Source organism: Salmo salar, chromosome 10 (genome assembly GCF_965601325.2).
Source record: "Salmo salar chromosome 10, fSalSal1, whole genome shotgun sequence".
NCBI lineage: Eukaryota > Metazoa > Chordata > Actinopteri > Salmoniformes > Salmonidae > Salmo > Salmo salar.
The window spans coordinates 37817437-37839278 of NC_138300.1; the positions used below are offsets into that span (position 1 = coordinate 37817437).

A 21842-nucleotide genomic window follows, 5' to 3' on the forward strand; every position below is an offset into this window, starting at 1 on the left:
GAGCTGCTCTGATAGCTGGTGCTTAAAGCTAGTGAGGGAGACCTAGCAGGGTCTTGTAGATGACCTGGAGCCAGTTTAACAAAGTGAAACTCAGCATGGATTCAGTTTGGATCTTAGGCCAGCAGGCAACTGCCGTTCAGAAAAGTCCATCTACTAAATACTGTCTCTCTCATTCAGTAACAGTATTTTTGTAATCAAAATTGGTTCTGAATAAATCTTTACTTATTGTGGATAATCTATAGTTGGTTTCATATTTTGTTTCCGTTCTCTGTGTCTGTCTGTTGTCAGGTGGGTGGGGCCTACTCATACGACTGTAGTTTTGGGTACATCCCTAACGTTGAGCTGATGAAGTTCATCTCCTTGGCGACCTTTGGCTTCTACCTGTCTAGCTGTCCTGAGCCTGACCTGGCCAGTCAGGACATGAACACCTACCACAAGGCCTTCCTCACATACTCTTTCCTCAAGACCAGTGAGTCCATGAAACCTGAGTACTACTGTGGTAAGAAAGAGCATGGTATTTTTTTGTTGTTTTATTTTTAATTCTAGGATTGTTGTTTGCCATTACAGTTTGGCTCAATTTGAGTAGATCGCTTTCATATTCAGATTTTTTTCATATCCCACCATTAGCTTTTAAATTGCACAGCACATCATGATAATACAGACATGTCATTACCCTTGTCACATTGTTACGCCGGCATTATGTCGGAAGTTAAACATTAGTAATTTGAATACTTTAGTTGGTGACATCCACTTAGTGGTCACTGATTATCAACTACAGATTGCGCTATGACTACGCTAATCCACTGGTGCAAACAGGGCCGCCGCCAGGGATTTTGGACCCCATGAAAGATAGCATTTTGGGCCAACCACCACAGGCCACACCATCCCTGCGCAATTGCTGTAACCATACACCTCCAGAACCCAATTTACCCATTCAAAGCTTTAAATAACTCTACCTTTGCAGGCTTGCAACTCTCTTGTAGTCCAATATTTACTGTACGATATTTACTGACAGTGAGCTGTGAAAATATAACACTGTGCAGACATGCATGCAACATTCTGCAGTGGAATTCACTATTTGATGCAAGACTGATACCCTCTATAAGAAATGTGCTAAAGGCCATATTTTACAGTCTAAATGTAATTTTAATGTTACAATTCTTGAATGTAAAATTCTCTTAACTTTAATGAATAACTTAAAGTAAATATAACATAAATATACATTAACCTCTTCAATTCAAATAAATGAACATTATAATCTATAGAAAGATAAAATAAACAAAATAATAAAATCAGCAGCAGATTTTTGAACTAAGTATACATACCAACTAGAAAATAAGCAGCTGTAAAAATAGAAAACAAAATGGAAATGAAAAGGCCTGATGGTGGCGCTAGAGGAAAGGTCAAGTGGTCACCAAATCAATAGGTTTCCACTTGGGGTCTTGATTGTGCAAAACAAATTTTATGGCAATCCAGCCATTACTTTGAGATATATCTTGTTCTTAGTCTGTTCTCAGTCTTGTTCTCAGCCTCTGGGCATCATGTGTGTAGTGATCCAATATCCATAGCCAAGCCATTTAACAGTTATCACTGGTCCTTGCTCACCAAGAGCCCAGCGCTGAGCCTTCTTGCTAGCAAATTCACTGATCAAGTCTTTGAAGTCCAGCTTTCTAGCTAACTGACTTTCAATGGACAGCATGGCAAGACTGCGAATCCTGTCCTGGGACATAGTGGACCTCAAATTGTTTATCATCAGTTTTAGCTTACTGAAAGCTCTCTCTCGCCACTAGCAAGTCACAGGCAGCGTGCAACATATATGTAAAGCAATGCACACTTCTCCAAAAATGCTTTGCAGCTGAATCTTACAAATTGCATTCAGGAGACCAAGAGGGGACAAGTTAGGGGGGAAAGTGGCAGCATATACAGTGTTCAGGTGTCTTACTTCATGTTGAAACTCAGGTTTAAGATCTCTGGAATACTTCATGATCAGTGGTTGGGACACGGAAGGGACTTTATCCTCACTAATCTGCCCAACTTTCAGAACAGCAGAAAATTATTCTACAATGTTTGCAGTGGTGTGGAACCTAGTGTCCAAGTCACTTATGATGTTGTCCATAGCAGTATAAAACACTGTGTTCCGAAACACCGTTGCTGCACTGTCCTGAGCTGTCTCTTGAGAGGTCTCATGGAATCTCTTCCTCTGGCGGCTGTATTCCTTGCTAAATTGAGGTGCAACATCTATTTGTGTAGGAATCAGTGTTGCCTCAGACAGGAGAGACTCCCATTAATCTCTAAGAGCCTGCATCTCTTCCTTTAAGGCTCTGATATTGGCTGCCTCTGTGTCAAGTGAGAGTTTTCCTGACTTGAGAATCATATTCCTGTCCTCAATGCATTGCAGTACCTGCAATTATGTCAACTGACATGTTATTCAACACAATGCTGCTCATCTCCTTCTTCAGTTGGGAGTAGGGCTGGTTCAGGGGTATGGGGATGGGGAGACAGGGCTACTGAGCCTGAAGCTGCATCTGTTGGGCCTAGCACCAGGCAGGGGCAGGGACAACTGATTTTAGTATGAATAGCCTGCTAAAAGTTTGCCTGCATTGATTAAATGTCGGCTAAAAGAGGAGCGAAATGTAAACACAGAAAATTCTGTGACGGTATTAAGTAACTAAAGTTTGAGGAGCAAAAGTAGCCTATTTCACTATGGACTAAGCTAACAGGTTAATTTCCACCACTCACGGACTCCACCCACCTTCCTTTGTGAAAAATTGGGTGACATACTATCGCCCGTTCTGTTCTCTCTCCTGTCTTTTTTTAAATTTTCTTTTCGTTTTTGGAAGCCAGATTTTTCTTTAGGAAGCTAAGACATGATGCTCCAACAGCACTCCTCACTCGTAATTCACTGCTAGCAAGTACCGTTCGTTCCTGGTTTGGGGGCAGGACTGAACCATTTCATGGCGCCCCTGGGTGTAAAGTACTTAAGTAAAATTACTTTAAAGTACTACTTAAGTCGTTTTGGGGGTTATCTGTACTTTACTTTGCTAATTATATTTTTGACTACTTTTACTTCACTACATCCATAAGGAAAATAACATACTTTTTACTCAATACATTTTCCCTGACACTCAAAAGTACTCATTACAATTTGAATGGCTAGCAGGACAGGAAAATGGTCCAATTCATGCATTTATCAAGTGAATATCCCTGGTCATCCCTATTGCCTCTGATCTGGCAGACTCATTAAAAACTGCATCTTTTGTAAATTATGTTTGAGTGTTGGAGTGTGCCTCTGGTTATCCGAAAATGGTGCCATCTAGTTTGTTTAATATAGCAAATTTTAAATGATTTATACTTTTACTTTCAATACTTAAGTATATTTTATAAATTACATACACTTTTGAAACTTAAGTATATTTTGTCTGTTTTTCTGCATACACACAAATCAACAGAAAAATTGTCTGAGAGCTGAGGACATTATTTGTTCTCTTTATTTAGTTTCCGGGACATGTCTATGATCATTAGTTGTCTGTCGTCTGCTTTGTACCCGATCCCCATCAGAGTGCAATTTAGGCTGAAACAAGTTATTTTATAGATAGTGTTCTTGATTGAACTCCTTAGCGCTCTCTGTGACAGTCCAAACACAATGGCTTTTGTACGATTCTCTTGTCATTTCCAAACACCCCATCATTATCCGTGTGAATCATGATACACCCGCGGAGATGTCTGGCTGCTCTCTGAATAGAAGTCAATCTTTATAATGTGAGGTTTAACATGAAGAGATGCTGATGAAAGAACAAGCTTTAATGGCTGGCTAGACACCTAGACAAGATAAAATTGGTTGTCTTTTTGTCTGTTTCTGATGCTTTTCAAAATGGGAGGGACCAGAGTTTTGGTTGAGCAAAGTTTGTCACAGTGGATATTGCAACAGGGGAAGTGAAAACACATGATGTTGATAATGGTACTTTACCTTGCTTCTCAATAATAGTATATGCTACTGTATATTGAATCACACGTCATTAATGCATGCACAAATGTATTAATTATGTATGATTTAATTAACTTATTTATTTGTGTGCTTCACAGTGTCTCAGCACAAGCTGTTCAATGAGCACCTGGTGTCAGCCCGTGGGAACCCTGTGTTAGTGATGAGGAGGAAGAAGCACACAGAGAAGGAGGTGCACGCCCACCTGGTCAGTGTGGTGTCGGTCAGACTGAGAGAGGGATACACCATCAGGGAGATCAACCTTACCAAAGGTACAGGACTCTCTGACCAGTCACATTACCTCACAGCAGTACTGTAGTCGCGTCACTAAACCTTGAGGTCGAGTCCCAAGTCTCCTGTGACCAAGTCCGAGTCCAGTCACGAGTCCCTATGGCTGAAGGTAGTCTGAGTCACCAATGGTAGATTCACGAGTCATCAATGTTTAATAGGTCTTATTCTTTTACCAAACAAATGTTCTGTACTTATAATGACACCAATATTTAAATTAGTGAAACGCCTTAGAATTAGTAGACCTTTAGGGTCGGGGCTGGGTAGGAGACCTTTAGGGTCGGGGCTGGGTAGGAGACCTTTAGGGTCGGGGCTGGGTAGGAGACCTTTAGGGTCGGGGCTGGGTAGGAGACCTTTAGGGTCGGGGCTGGGTAGGAGACCTTTAGGGTCGGGGCTGGGTAGGAGACCTTTAGGGTCGGGGCTGGGTAGGAGACCTTTAGGGTCGGGGCTGGGTAGGAGACCTTTAGGGTCGGGGCTGGGTAGGAGACCTTTAGGGTTGCAGATGCTTATGCAGTAAAACAGTTGCAGTAAACGTGATGTGGATGCTAGATGGTGGCTTTGAGTTATCACTGGTTTAAGAGTGTATCTTTTGAGGTACCGTGTGGCACTGGGGAGGTACTTTGAGCCAGTGTTGTAGTGCTCGAGTTCAGAACTCATGACTTTTGACTCAACTTGGCCTCGACCATTGGTAACTCGGACTCGCTTTCTCGTGACTTGGACTGGATAGGCTGCTATGATAAGCAGAATATTAGCAGCACTGGGTGCACAGATCAGCGAGGGTTCTGTTCTGTAGCAGTGGGAAGGATTCGCCCATACCGGCACACACAGCCTACATCAGCTGGTGAGCTGCATGGGCGAAAGCGATGATTGTGGGCAGGCAGGCTCCGCCTCCGATCAGAGGCTACACATCGCGCAAGTGACTCTCTTGCTTCCCTGTAACCACCAGTCACCAGGCTACCTGCGTCCGAGTTGAGTCCTGGTTAAGAGACACAAACTGCTTTACGAAATTGAAAACAATACTAGTATTGAGTTTAATAGTAAAACAACAGTCTAGCTATTTGACTCTCGCACAACAGAACAGTGTACTGTCTACACTTGGTTTGTTGTTTTTATCAAATCGTTTTAATTAAATTGTTTTTAATCATAGCTAAAGTTTTTATTGCTACTGATTCCGCGACGCGGTTAGCCTTTTTACAGCTGGGACTGCAAGTTTGTGTTCCAAATTCCTGTTGTTGTGTCTCTGACTGATTAAATTATATGACAGGCTATTTTATCAAATTGATTACTTAACGTTTGATTGACTACGTGATTGAGTTTAACCATGCAAAAATTCACTTGTTAATAACCTGGGGCACCACGGAAGACTGTTTTATAGAGCTGCTGTCTTCCGAATAAACTCTTAAAGATCTGAAGATCTTTTATATCAATAGCAGTCTATTATTAATCATCACCTTATTCAGTCTCATCTGAAGGTCGTAAAATTCTTGGTTATCTTCACGAAGCCTGGCTAACAAGTTGAATCAGCAATACAAAAAGTGGCTTAATTATTTATTTACTAAATACCTAATTAATCACATAGAATTACATATACACAGGATGGATCATACATCGATTACTAATCATGTCATAAAAGAAAAAAACGATATGACGGCTGGTTCCACAAAGAAGGGGGGTTGGGTTTGAATGAAAGCGCAGGAAGACTGAGGGACGAAGGGGATTGGGTCTCTATCGAACCTTGAGAAGCTATGTTACCGTAAATACAGAATCTTATGCATTCTAATAACCGCCCATTCGGAAAAGGAAAATGCAAGATATATATTTACACTGAGCTACGCTTCGATAGATGGGTCGAAGATGGAAGACTGGTTTGCCCAGCAGAGATCGCCCTTGTCCTTTGTAGATTATTTCTGGTCGTATGGTTGTAGAGCAGATACGTTGAAGTACCCTGTCTTCTCATAGGATTGTCTGTCCTTTCCTAGGCCATGTACGTTTACAGCTGCAGCTGATAACTCAACGCCTAGGATGTATCACTTCTTTAATGAATAAGAGTTCAAAGTTCATACCAAGTTGCCATACTCAGCTCGTGCTGTATTCTGGCTGGTCTGGTTGAAATTCATCCTTCCAGCGTGGTGATCGTCACCTCCACGTTGAAATTAGCCCTTTTAAACATATGGACACCAGTCCTCACGTCGTCAGGAACTAAAGTTGACTTCCGTCAACAGGCTTTTGTATTGGGGGAGAGAAGGGCATGTTTCATAGTTCTCAACCAATGTCTGTTCACTTGGGCGTGGCTGAGTGAGCATAGTTTACTTATGAAAACAATTCTCTCATTTAGAAACTAAAATTACATTTCTTCTTTTCACAAACAGTTTCATATTTAAACATTTAAATTGCACAGCAATTCCATGTGAATCTGATAACTAGAATGTGTAGACTTTCCAAGATATAATTTATGTCGTTCTATCAGAAATAATTTCCCAGACACCAACTGATCTGACATCATATTCTTTAAGTACCAACGGACACTTTCAACTGGTTGGATTACAGAAATATTGTATTTATGGGGGTCATAAACCTCATACAACGTCATGACACTGTTAAGTAGTAGTTAGCTGCCAGCCGTCATGAAAACGGAGCAGGCTAATGCTAGCAGTGCTAGCCCACCAGTGTTTTTATCCACGTCTGGGCACAAATGCTTTAGGCGTGAGATTCTTTCCACACAATCACAAGATTAAGATAAGATGGAACTGAAAAATGGACAGGGATTTGTCTGCCCTAAATGCACCACCATCAAGCAACTTAGGGAATAGGTCCTCTGGCTGCTCGCTCGGCTTTGAGAAAAAGATAACCTGCTTTCTAAGTTCAATGACTTTTCTGTAGCCCAGGCAAACTGAATCTTGCTTATGGTCTGGTAGTGCTCCAGTCGTCCCTGTCAGAATAAGCAACAGAGGACTTGGAAATCATATCAACTCCCGTAGAAATGGCACTATGGTTATTGTCAGTAACCTCATTTATGTATCTCTAACTCCGGCTTCTAGTGAGTTTATACAAACTGTCATATCCTACCATTCTGATAGATTGAAGACTGTCCAAAGATGTGGTTGCAACATTAATAATTTGGTTGTTATTCCATTGGTTACCTCGAGGCAGATGCCCCAGGGGCAGAGTGGCACACACTCATTGAATATGGAGCTTTTAAATGTTAGCACAATCACTGGTAAAACCTTTCTCGTGAATGACCTCGTTACTGAGCATAAAGTTGAAAAAGCCACATCCAAACGGAGCGCCCCTTGGAGTTGTGAGGAAATAAATAAATTTGACAAATTGCAGAAAGGCAGAGCGGAAGTTGCAGGTCTATTATGATATTCTGAGGTAACAAATATAACAAGTAAGAATATTTTGAGAGTCCTCTTCTCGACCATTGATGGCCTGATAAATCCTACCCCCACAAACCTCTGAACTTTCCTCGTCTAAATGTGATGAGCTTGGAGCATATTTTTTAGAGATAAGATAACAAACATTAGGCTAGGTGTCAGTCAAGCAAGACCTGATGAAGTTTGATATGTTCCCTAGCCTTCCATGCAAAGGCACTATGGAGTTATTTTCCCTAGTTGACACAGACATGCTCAGGAAAGTGATATCACAACTTAAGCCTTCTACACGCCTTCTCAATCCTATCCCCACCAACTTCTTCAAAACAGTTGTTAATTGCAAATCTGAAGAAGTGTAAGCTATTGTTAACCTCTATGGGCTAGGTGGGACGCAAGCGTCCCACCCGTGGTGCACTCCATCAACAGCAGGTGCATTTCAAGAGCGGCAAATTTGAATCCAAATAAATGTCAAAATTCAAATTTTTCAAACATACAACTATTTTACACCCTTTGAAAGATAAACATCTCCTTAATCTAACCACGTTTTACGATTTCAAAAAGGTTTTACGGCGAAAGCATAAATTTAGAGTATGTTAGGACAGTACATTTACAAGAGTTGTGTGTAATGTTTTGTCAATTCAAAGACAGGGTCACCAAAACCATAAAACCAGCTAAAATGATGCACTAACCTTTTACAATCTCCATCAGATGACACTCCTAGGACATTATGTTAGACAATGCATGCATTTTTAGTTCTATCAAGTTCATATTTATATCCAAAAACAGCGTTTTACTATGGCATTGATGTTGAGGAAATCGTTTCCCTCCAATAACCGGCAGTCAAGTCAGCACCACAAATTAAATAATTAAAATTAGAAAACATTGGTAAAATATTATATTGTCATTTAAAGAATTATAGATTTACATCTCTTGAACGCAATCAACTTGCCAGATTTAAAAATAACCTTACTGGGAAATCACACTTTGCAATAATCTGAGCACTGCGCCCAGAAAAATACGCGTTGCGATACAGACTAGCCGTCATGTTGGGGAGATCTAAAATCGAAAATACTATGTAAATAATCCATTACCTTTGATTCTCTTCATCAGATGTCACTTCCAGGTATCACAGGTCCATAACGAATGTAGTTTTGTTCAAAAAAGCTCATCATTTATGTCCAAAAATCTCCGTCTTGTTAGCACATGATCTAAGCCCGCCGGACTTCACTTCATGAACGAGGGGAAAAAATATATTTACGTTCGTTCAAACATGTCAAACGTTGTATAGCATAAATCATTAGGGCCTTTTTTAACCAGAACATGAATAATATTCAAGGTGGACGAATGCATTCTCTTTTATAACGTATTGGAACGAGGGTACCCAACATGAACTCGCGCGCCAGGTGTCTAATGGGCCATCATCGTTCCATGGCTCTTGTTCGGTCAGATCTCCCTCCAGAAGACTCAAAACACTTCGTAAAGGCTGGTGACATCTAGTGGAAGCAATAGGAAGTGCCAAAATATTCCTCAGCCCCTGTGTTTTTCAATGGCATAGGTTTAAAGGTAATACAACACATCAGGTATCCACTTCCTGTCAGAAAATGTCTCAGGGTTTTGCCTGCCAAATGAGTTCTGTTATACTCACAGACACCATTCAAACAGTTTTAGAAACTTTAGAGTGTTTTCTATCCATATGTAATAAGTATATGCATATTCTAGTTACTGGGTAGGATTAGTAACCAGATTAAATCGGGTACATTTTTTTATCCAGCCGTGCAAATACTGCCCCCTAGCCCTAACAGGTTAACCACTCCCTGTTTACAGGCACTTTCCTCACTGCACTAAAAACTGCTATGATGAAACTCCTTCTGAAGAAAATAATTTAGATTCTTCAGCATTAGCAATTTTCGGCCACTCTCTAATCTTCCATACTTAAGCAAAATTCAGGAGAAACTGTTTTTCAAACATCTAAAATATTTTTGGGGAAGTGCCAACTGTATTTCTGAAAATTCTGATCTGGTTTTCATGCACACGACATCACAGATGTTAAAATGGTAAATTATCTTCGAGCCAACAGATGCCAAACTCTTGGATTTAAGTGCTGCATTCGACACTGTTGACCATGATGTCCTTCTGGACAGACTGGAGAGGTGGGTTGACCTTTCCGGTCCTGTTCTAAATTGGTTTAGGACCTATTTAACCGGTCAATAGTTTTGTCACCCTTGGTGAACATAGCTCAGAGAAAATGGATATCACAAGTGGCTTTCCACAAGGTTCGATTTTGGGTCCGGTACTGTTTAGTTTATAAATGTTACCCCTTGGCAGTGTTATCAGAAAGCGCAGCATTGATTTTTCACTGCTACGCAGACGATACACAACTTTGCATTTCTGTGTCACCAGAGGATTTTAGGTCCACAGATACATTATTTGACTGTATTAGTGATTGAAATACTTGGATGGCTCACAACTGCCTCCAGCTCAATCAAGACAAGACTGAAGTACTTATTATTGGAGCCAAAGCACAGAGAGAATCTGGTCGCACATTTTAATTAATGGGCAATAAAGTTTAAACTCCTTGGTGTCATATTAGATTCTGAACTCAATTTCAAATCACACGTTAGGTATGTGACCAAAATGGCTTTTTACCACCTAAGGAGCATTGCCAACGTGTGGATGTTTCTATCTCAGGCTGATACTCATCCATGCTTTTATTATACGCACGCTTGACTACTGTAATACTGTCTTGTCCTGTCTACCAAGTGTCATGACGTTGCCCTCTTTGGGTACAGCGAGCACTATTTCCCCCTCCCTCTGCACCAGCCCTTTTCTATGCACCATCCCCCTACCTCTGTCTCCCACACCCAGGCTGCTGTGGTCAGAAAAGGTCGTAAATTCCTATGAGGAGATCATCTCCTCATGGTCACAGTATAGAGAGTGAGTTTCATAGAGAGAACAAAGGAATTTCTTCCACCTCACAGAACTGGAGAACCAAACGACATTTATGTTCTGGTGAAGGTATAAAAGATCGGTGAAGAATCCAGGTACGAACTGGTCCATTTGGTACAATTTTGTGAAACTCATGGGAGACAATATGGCCACATTACCATAATGCTGTTTATACAATAGCCTCAGCTATGAGGCGTACATCTAATTGTTGTATAAAATGAATGAGTGGGGATGGAACTGTTTGTGAAATTGTGTAATGTGATTTTGGACTGTTTAACCTGTTGGGTCTAGGGGGCAGCATTTGCACGTCTGGATAAAAAAAATGTACCCGATTTAATCTGGTTACTAATCCTACCCAGTAACTAGAATATGCATATACTTATTATATATGGATAGAAAACACTCTAAAGTTTCCAAAACTGTTTGAATGGTGTCTGTGAGTATAACAGAACTCATTTGGCAGGCAAAACCCTGAGACATTTTCTGACAGGAAGTGGATACCTGATGTGTTGTATTGACTTTAAACCTATCCCATTGAAAAACACAGGGGTTTAGGAATATTTTGGCACTTCCTATTGCTTCCACTAGATGTCACCAGCCTTTACAAAGTGTTTTGAGTCTTCTGGAGGGAGATCTGACCGAACAAGAGCCATGGAACGGTGATGTCCCATTAGACACCTGGCGCGCTACTTCATGTTGGGTACCCTCGTTCCAATACGTTATAAAAGAGTATGCATTCGTCCACCTTGAATATTATTCATGTTCTGGTTAAAAAAGGCCCTAATGATTTATGCTATACAACGTTTGACATGTTTGAACGAACGGAAATATATTTTTTTCCCCTCGTTCATGACGAGAAGTCCGGCTGGCTTACATCATGTGCTAACGAGACGGAGATTTTTGGACATAAATGATGAGCTTTTTTGAACAAAACTACATTCGTTATGGACCTGTGATACCTGGAAGTGACATCTGATGAAGAGAATCAAAGGTAATGGATTATTTACATAGTATTTTCGATTTTAGATCTCCCCAACATGACGTCTAGTCTGTATCGCAACGCGTATTTTTCTGGGCGCAGTGCTCAGATTATTGCAAAGTGTGATTTCCCAGTAAGGTTATTTTTAAATCTGGCAAGTTGATTGCGTTCAAGAGATGTAAATCTATAATTCTTTAAATGACAATATAATATTTTACCAATGTTTTCTAATTTTAATTATTTAATTTCTGACGCTGACTTGACTGCCGGTTATTGGAGGGAAACGATTTCCTCAACATCAATGCCATAGTAAAACGCTGTTTTTGTATATAAATATGAACTTGATAGAACTAAAAATGCATGCATTGTCTAACATAATGTCCTAGGAGTGTCATCTGATGGAGATTGTAAAAGGTTAGTGCATCATTTTAGCTGGTTTTATGGTTTTGGTGACCCTGTCTTTGACTTGACAAAACATTACACACAACTCTTGTAAATGTACTGTCCTAACATACTCTAAATTTATGCTTTCGCCGTAAAACCTTTTTGAAATCGTAAAACGTGGTTAGATTAAGGAGATGTTTATCTTTCAAATGGTGTAACATAGTTGTATTTTTGAAAAATTTGAATTTTGACATTTATTTGGATTCAAATTTGCCGCTCTTGAAATGCACCTGCTGTTGATGGAGTGCACCACGGGTGGCACGCTAGCGTCCCACCTAGCCCCAAGAGGTTAATGAAGGAAACTCCAATTCCCTTTGGAGTTTAACTAAATCAGAGGACCGCCCATGAGCACAGTTATGGTCTGGCGTCATGGGACAGGCCCTTTTCTGCCCTTCCGAATAAAACCCCCACCTAGGTTTTCTATCACCAGACCAGCTTTACCTCGATAACGAGAGGGCCAAGGTTTGAGAGGAGACCAAGCTTACCTCAATTACGAGATGGCTAAAGGTTGCAGACTTTTAACCATACCACATGGTTAAACTCTTAGTCTATCGATACCGACAGAATAAGAACAAGTCTTTGATATTAATTACTCGTCTGCAGCTAGGAATTCGGTATCATTGAACGTGGAGACCGACAACCGCCGAAACATCTATTCTATAACGACATGAATGAATGTTATTCTGAACTATCCATTCAGAGAGAGAGAGAGAGAGAGAGAGAGAGAGAGAGAGAGAGAGAGAGAGGAGAGAGAGAGAGAGAGAGAGAGAGAGAGAGAGAGAGAGAGAGAGAGGAGAGAGAGAGAGAGAGAGAGAGAGAGAGAGAGAGAGAGAGAGAGAGAGAGAGAGAGAGAGAGAGAGAGAGAGAGAGAGAGGAGAGAGAGAGAGAGAGAGAGAGAGAGAGAGAGAGAGAGAGAGAGAGGAGAGAGAGAGAGAGGAGAGAGAGAGAGAGAGAGAGAGAGAGAGAGAGAGAGAGAGAGAGAGAGAGAGAGAGAGAGAGAGAGAGAGAGGAGAGAGACTCTCCAACAGAAACAAACTTTTCAGCAGAGATCCCGACGACACACTGAGCGTAAATGTATATATTGATTGCAATTGTTCCCAAATGAGTGAGCGTTCATGTGCAAAGGATTAGCATTTCAATTGTTATAATATTCAACTCTGTTGTGTCTCCTCAGATGACCCCCCCACTCCCCTTTTGTCTAACATGCCGGTTTAGCCCACTAGGGCACATTCTCCTATCATTTCCTTGTTAACATATCTACTGTTATGCATTTCTGTGAATTACCTAGTTAGTAAATAAATGATTTTAAGACAATTGATGTATGGATGACTCATAGTGAAGACTGGGTTCGTGCAGATAACCAACAATTTACGACGTTTGGAATGAGACTAACGTGAGGTAAATAATAATTCATTAATTTGAAGACTCATTTATCAGATATTAAAATATCTTAAAGTTAAATTAGGAAAATTATAACTTTGTAATCTGAATATTTTCCTTGGTGCCCCGACTTCCTAGTTAATTACAGTTACATGATTAATCAGGTTAATCGCGTAATAATAATTAGAGTTATTTGATAAATACGTCTTCAGTTTTAATGATGCCAAAGACACGACACCAGAATGCCATTGGTCAACTACAAATCATATAGAATGCTGCAGCACAGGTACTGACCAAGACCAGATGGAGAGCACTGACTGCCTGTGAGTTTTAGAATTAATTTGAAGTTTATTCTATTGGTTTTTAAATCAATCCACTATTGTGCACCCCAATACATATCAGACATGCTTAAAACACCCTTTTAACTTTCCTTAACCTTATGGTCCTTTTTGAGTCTTTCTGTTTTTGTTATTCTTTTAGTTTTTGTAACCTCTTATGTTTGTGTAGTAGTAAATATTTCATTTTTTTTTTCATTGTGTTTTTAAGTATTTTTTTCCTGTAAAGTGCATTGCGTTGCATTCATGTTTGCAATGTGCTATGTAAATGAAGTTTGATTGAGGGCAAAATGTGTAGTAGGAATACCGCTGGTAGTCATTGTGCAGCTTGTGAGCTGCATGTTGCTCTCAGGAACTTAATTGGCAGCTTGCGAAAATATATATATTTTTAGTAGGGGTCCTCACCCAGGTGCTCATAACATTTGGGGGTCCTTGATGTTAAAAAGTTTGAAAACCCCTGTACTATCCAACCGCAAGTAACCTCAAGTTATCATCTACTATTCACGTAAAACCCTCCATATAGATCTGTTTTACTGCAGAAGCATTCACAAGGCTCAGTTTTCCAGACTAACTGTATACATTTCTATAAATCCTGTGTTTGTGTCTGTTCTGCTCTCTTTCCCACTAGGTGGCACCCAGCTGGAGGTGAAGCTGGTGTTGCTATGGAAACACAACATGCAAATAGAGTACCTAGCGGTGGCCCAGTGGCCCCTGGACCCTGCCAAGAGGACCACCTGGGTAGAAGTCACCATGGAGGGAAGCTACGACATCCTCCATGATATCAGCTGTACTCTGAGGAAACCCATCACCTCCCCATACCGCACCTCTGTCATACGACGATTTTGGAACACACTGCAGAGGTCAATTGAATAGATACTGTATTGGCAATTTTGTGAGTGTGAGAAAATTAGATTTGTCTTCTGCTTATCTCATCCCTCCTCAACTACACACATTGAGAGATACAGGGTCAGCCACGGAGTAGTACCTCAGGATAGGGGGTTGTTTAAAGTGCCTTGCTTCAAACAATTTTGTGAGCGTATATACTGTGCATTTCTCTTGTTAACACGTTATTCTGCCCTCTGTAGTATAAACCAGACGGATCAGATGCTGGTCCACTTGCAGTCCTTTAACTCTCTCCCAGAGAATTACACCATACCTGAGAGCACCAAGAACGGAGTTCCTCTCTTCTACATCCACCCTGGATCCACCATGCCGGTATCTTCTCTGTCTGGCTTTCATACAATGTATTTTCACCATTAGGGACTGAGCCTAATTCGTTTATTTTGCCTTTATTTTACCAGGCTGGAGGTACTATGCCTGCTCTAAGTAACATTGATTCAGCAAATAGAGGCTATTTTGAATGTTTTACTTGCAAATATTGTGATTGTGATCGTGATTTTCTGTACTGTGTTGTCACAAGCCACACCGACTCTATTTACCTCAGGACACATAGTCACAGCCTGTGTCCCAAATGCCACCTTATTCCCTACATAGTGCACTACTTTTGACCAGAGCCCTGTTCTGTCCTCCAGGTTCTCTCCCTACAGCACAGTTGCTCTAAAGACTCCTCCCAGTCCCAGTTTGCCTCATACTGGAAGCCCATCCTGTCCATGGATGCAAACTTCTGGCAGAGATGGCTTCACATGCACCGCATCACCATCATCCTGGAGCACGACATGTGAGAGATGCCCTTAGTTATTGTACCTTTTTTTTTTTTCAATAGAGTTGTCAATTTATCAATATCATCACTGGGAGCAATTTTTACTGTCCACTCCCAGTCAAATAGTAGAGAGAGAGAACTGTGGACCTTCTCTTGTTCCGCTACTGACTGTTTCAGGTCTACGCACCAACTATTGTACAGTGGTTCCTCCTTTAAAAGTTGCGAGCTCACGCTGCGGGACTTAGAGGTAATTTGTGGTTTAGTACGGTACCCTGCGTCACCACTTCATTGCTCCAGACCAGCGCAAGGGGGAGTTAGAGCACTGATTATGCTTTTGGGTCCTACTGTGTCTCTAACTGACAATGAATGGGTGACATAAACCTACATAGTGACTGCTAATTGTGCACGACTGAAGTATTACTTACTAAAACTGTTGTTTACACTAAGGTTTTTCTAATTTTATTTTGTTAGGATTATTTTGCTCTTACTGTAGTACTGTTGGCCACTCCCGACCGGTCACGTTGTATAGTGCCTGAGTGGAACAACTAAGACACTGCATAGCAACGGTCTAAGAGACTGCATAGCAGTGCAAGCTGTGTTGCTGCAGATGCTGGTTCAATACCCATGCCGGGCCTCGACTGGGAGACCCATGAGATAACTGTAGGTTTATGTTTTTTCTCCCTCTAAAAACAAATAAATCATTCTAAATAACAAACTGGCTTTATTTACAAATTGGTAACAATGTCTCACCCCATGTTCAAGAATAGCCTTTTTCTCGTTATTTGAAAACAAAATCATCTCCAAAATATTGTTATTATTATTATTCATTTAGAATTATATAAAAGCCCTTTGGATATTCTCACAGATATTATTAGCAGGACAATATATATTGTTCATGGCTCCCGAGTGGCGCACAATGGGACTGCCTTGCAGTTCTCCAGCTGTATCCACCGAAAGCGCGCAAGGTTCAAGGCATGAGGGCAGGGGGCACGGGATGGGCCACAGAGCCGTGCACAGGAGACCGACCTAGCCCACCCCGCCACACTGGCAACACTTTAAGGGGGCATTGTACTAATAATGGCGCTGACTATGGAAACGTTCCCGCTGTTCTGTTCTTAGTGCCAGTCTGCACATTCAAACTAAAACAATGTAACTAATAATGGCATCTTTATGCTTTCATTAATAAAATAATAATAAAAATACTCTTTCAAAATGCAGATGTTTATTCAGTTATGGATCCATAACGAATTAATATGGCAATAAATATCACTGAATTACAGAAATATCCTCCAATCCTCTGTATTTAATTATTGGCAGAGAGTCATGTCATATTTTTTGATATAGTGTAGGCCTACCGTAGGCGACATGAGTCTCAGTAGTGTTGAGTAATGTCCTGTTAAAAGTGGTGTAGGTCTTATTTGTTTAAAGAGCATATTGAAGTTAGAAGCAATAGGATTTGAAGCAAAAGCCTACGACTATTTTAGCACCATTTCGCGCTGCTCTGAGACAAGCATGGGGACTGGTCTTGATAATTCAATGAGATTTTTATTTTCACTGAATCTCCGTTTGGGTATTGGTTAGACTAGAATTAGAAAATTAGGGTGTAGAAATTATATGCTCTTAGTGTAACCTTTATTTAACTAAGCAAGTCATTTAAGAACAAATTCTTATTTACAAGGACAGCATACTCCTTCCTCCCGTCTGGTAATTGAACCCCGGTCTCCTGTGTGCCCGCAGGACACTGGATTCTTTAACTACATAGCCTAGTACTGTACTCCCGACCGTCAAGTTGTACAGCGCTATATTTTCCGTTCCATCCTAACACAAACCCAGAGGTTTTTTAGTTTTTCTTGGAATAGAAACACCATAATATTAATCAAATTAATTAAACAAGTACCAGTCAATAGTTTGGACACACCTACTCATTCCAGGGTTTTTCTTTATTTTGACTATTTTCTACATTATAGAATAATAGTAAAGATACCACAACTATGAAATAACACATGGAATCAGTTAAGAAGAAATTCTTATTTACTATTTACAAGGACAGCCTACTCCTTCCTCCCCGTCGGGGAATTGAACCCTGGTCTCCCGCATGCCCACATTCTCTAGTGCAGCCATTATTGAAGGCTATCAAATGCTTCTCAAAGATGCCCTCTGGTGGTCAAACTAGCACTAACTAGCTTTAATGGTACCGGTTGTTCAAACTGAAATAACGTGCCATAGAATTCTGCGGAACCATGCAAGCTGCGCCGCGGTACGCTGCAACTTTTAACCTCTATGGGCAAGGCGGGACGAATTCGTCCCACCTACGTAACAGCCACCTGAATTCAGTGGCGCGATTTTTGAATCGTTTGAAATACTATTACTTTCAATTTCTCAAACATATGACTATTTTACAGCTATTTAAAGACAAGACTCTCCTTAATCTAACCACACTGTCCGATTTCAAAAAGGCTTTACAACGAAAGCAAAACATTAGATTATGTCAGGAGAGTGCCCAGCCAGAAATAATCAGACACCCATTTTTCAAGCTAGCATATAATGTCACAAAAACCCAAACCACAGCTAAATGCAGCACTAACCTTTTATGATCTTCATCAGATGACACACCTAGGACATTATGTTATACAATACATGCATGTCTGTTCAATCAAGTTCATATTTATATCAAAAAACAGCTTTTTACATTAGCATGTGACGTTCAGAAAAAGCATACTCCCCGCAAACTTCCGGGGAATTTACTAACAGTTTGCTAAATTACTCACGATAAACGTTCACAAAAAGCATAACAATTATTTTAAGAATTATAGATACATTACTCCTCTATGCACTCGATATGTCTGATTTTAAAATAGCTTTTCGGATGAAGCACATTTTGCAATATTCTAAGTACATAGCCCAGCCATCACGGCTAGCTATTTAGACACCCGGCAAGATTAGCCCTTCACCAAAATCCTATTTCCTATAAGAAAAATGTTCTTACCTTTCCTGTTCTTCGTCAGAATGCACTCCCAGGACTTTTACTTCAATAACAAATGTAGGTTTGGTCCCAAATAATCCATCGTTATATCCAAATATCCTCTGTTTTGTTCGTGCGTTCTAGACACTATGGTAAATAACGGTCGTGCGCATGGCGCATGGCGTGACAAAAAAATGTCTAAATATTCCATTACCGTACTTCGAAGCATGTCAACCGCTGTTTAAAACCAATTTTTATGCCATTTATCTCGTAGAAAAGCGATAATATTCCGACCGGGAATCTGCAATAAGCTAAACAGCCGAATGAAATTTCTCCACGGGGGCGAATCGTGCACGGCGCCTCATTCAATGGTCCTCTGATCGGCCACTTGGATAAGGCGATAATCTGTTTCAGCCAGAGGCTGCCTCGTCATCGTTCAGGTTTTTCCCGGGTTCTGAGAGCCTATTGGAGCCCTGGGAATTGTCACGTTACAGCTAAGATCCTTACTCTTCAATAAACAGATGCAAGACGCACGACTCCTTGTCAGACAGGCCACTTCCTGCATGAAACCTTGTCAGGGTTTTTGCCTGCCCATAGGAGTTCTGTTATACTCACAGACACCATTCAAACAGTTTTAGAAACTTTAGGGTGTTTTCTATCCAAACCTGAACAATAATATGCATATTCTAGCTTCTGAGTTGGGTGTAGGAGGCAGTTAAAAATGGGCACATATTTTTTCCAAAATTCTCAATACTGCCCCCTAGCCCAAACAGGTTAAAGGAGGAACCACTGTATACTGAACAAAAATATAATTGCAATATGTAAAGTGTTGGTTTCATGAGCTAAAATAAAAGATCCCAGAAATGTTCCATACTCACAAAAAGCTTATTTCTCGCAAATGTTGTGCACAAATTTGTTTACATCCCTGTTGCCAGAGAATTTAATGTTAATTTCTCTACCATAAGCCGCCTCCAACATCGTTTTAAAGAATTTGGCAGTACGTCCAACCAGCCTCACAACCGCAGACCACGTGTAACCACTCCAGCCCAGGACCTCCACATCTGTCTTTTTCACCTGCGGGATCATCTGAGACCAGCTGATGAAACTGTGGGTTTGTACAAGCGAAGAATTTCTGCACAAACTGTCAGAAACCGTCTCAAGGAAGCTCATCTGCGTGCTCATCATCCTCACCAGGGTCTTGACCTGACTGCAATTCGGGGTTGTAAACGACTTCAGTTGGCAAATGCACACCTTCAATGGCCACTGGCACGCTGGAGAAGTCTGCACTTCACAGATTAATCCCTGCTTCAACTGTACAGGGCAGATGGCAGACAGCATGTATGGCGTTGTGTGGGCGAGCGGTTTTGCTGATGTCAATGTTGTGAACAGAGTGCCCCATGGTTGTGGTGGGGTTATGGTATGGGCAGGCATAAGCTACGGTCAACGAACACAATTGCATTTTATCGATGGCAATTTGAATGCACAGAGATACCGTGCATTCAAATACTTTTCTCTCTGCAGGCCTTTGCCCAAGCACCCTTCACACTGCCGGTAGCAACGGGCGGTTCAGCACCATCCAGTGTCGTATCTCTCACTCAGCCCTCACCTCCCTACTGAGGGACTGGAGCAGCTTCGTTCTGGTGGAGGGATACTCATACGTCAAGCTCATATACAGGTATGGTGGAATAGAGACTCATGGTAAATAGTTCACAATGTGGAATGAGACGGACCTGAGTTCAAATAGTATTATTCTTTTCTTTCAAATACTTAAAGGGATACGTCAAGATTTTGGCAATGAAGATCTTTAGCTACTTCCCCAGAGTCGGCTAAACTCATGGATACTATTTTTATGTCTCTGCTTGCAGTTTGAAGGAAGTTGCTAACTAGCGTTAGCACAATTTCTAACTAGCGTTAGCGCAATGACTGGAAATCTACAGCATTGGCACGCGAAACTGCCTCTAACTTCTGTACAACCCTTGAAATATCTGTAGTACCAGTCCAAAGTTTGGACACACCTACTCATTCAAGGGTTTTTCTTTATTTGTACTATTTTCTACATTGTAGAATAATATTGAAGACATCAAAACTATGAAATAACACATATGGAATCGTGTAATAACCAAAAAAGTGTTAAACGAATCAAAATATATTTTATATATGAGATTCTTCAAAGTACCCACCCTTTGCCTTGATGACAGCTTTGCACACTCTTGGCATTCTGTCAACCACCAGCTTCATGAGGTAGTCACCTGGAATGCATTTGTTAAAAGTTAATTTGTGGAATTTCTTTCCTTCTTAAACTTCTTAGGGATCAAATCCCGTTAACGGGAATCGGTTTGACAACAGCCAGTGAAAGTGCAGGGCGCCAAATTCAAACAACAGAAATCTCATAATTACAATTCCTCAAACATACAAGTATTATACACCATTTTAAAGATTAACTTCTTGTTAATCCAACGACAGTGTCAGATTTCAAAAAGGCTTTACGGTGAAAGCATACCATGCGATTATGTTAGGTCAGCGCCTAGTCACAAAAAAACAGCAATTTTCCAGCCAAAGAGAGGAGTCACAAAAAGCAGAAATGGAGATAAAATTAATGACTAACCTTTGATGATCTACATCAGATGGCACTCATAGGACTTCATGTTACACAATACATGTATGTTTTGTTCGATAAAGTTCATATTCATATCCAAAAAATCTCAGTTTACATTGGTGCGTTATGATCAGAAATGTTTTGCTTCCAAAACATACGGTGATTTTGCAGAGAGCCACATTAATTTACGAGAAATACTCATCATAAACATTGATGAAAGATACAAGTGTTATGCATAGAATTAAAGATACACTTCTCCTTAATGCAACCGCTGTGTCAGATTTCAAAATAGCTTTACGGTGAAAGCACACCATGCAATAATCTGAGTACAGCGAGCAGCAACCAAAACAAGCCATACAGATACCCGCCATGTTGCGGAGTCAGTAAAAGTCAGAAATAGCGTTATAAATATTCACTTACCTTTGATGATCTTCATCGGAATGCACTCCCAGGAATCCCAGTTCCACAATAAATGTTTGTTTTGTTCCATAAAGTTAATCTTTATGTCAAAATACCTCCTTTTTGTTCGCGCGTTTAGTTCACTATTCCAAATGCACAAGGCGGGGGCACGAAGTCCAGACGAAAAGTCAAAAAAGTTCCATTACAGTTTGTAGAAACATGTCAAACGCTGTATAGAATCAATCTTTAGGATGTTTTTATCATAAATCTTCAATAATATTCCAACCGGACAATTCCTTTGTCTTTAGAAACGAAAGGGAACGGAGCTCGTGCTCACGGCCACACGCGTGACTAAACTAAAGGCTTTCAGCCAGACCACTGGTTCAAACAGCTCTCATTCTCTCCCTTTTTACAATAGAAGCCTGAAACTACGTTCTGAAGACTGTTGACATCTAGTGGAAGCCTTAGGAAGTGCAATCTGACCAAATTTACACTGTATA

General features: G+C 40.7%; 1 protein-coding gene across 1 annotated transcript in view; it reads left to right on the top strand.

Annotated features, from left to right (window-relative positions):
* Nucleotides 1-21842, top strand: part of LOC106560333 (KICSTOR complex protein SZT2) — a 188366-nt gene that overhangs the window by 18185 nt on the left and 148339 nt on the right. Inside the window, 7 exon segments of the mRNA XM_082956975.1 lie at nt 289-499; nt 4084-4254; nt 14354-14585; nt 14811-14940; nt 15258-15403; nt 19869-19884; nt 19886-20022. Coding sequence (XP_082813101.1) covers nt 289-499; nt 4084-4254; nt 14354-14585; nt 14811-14940; nt 15258-15403; nt 19869-19884; nt 19886-20022 — 1043 coding nt within the window.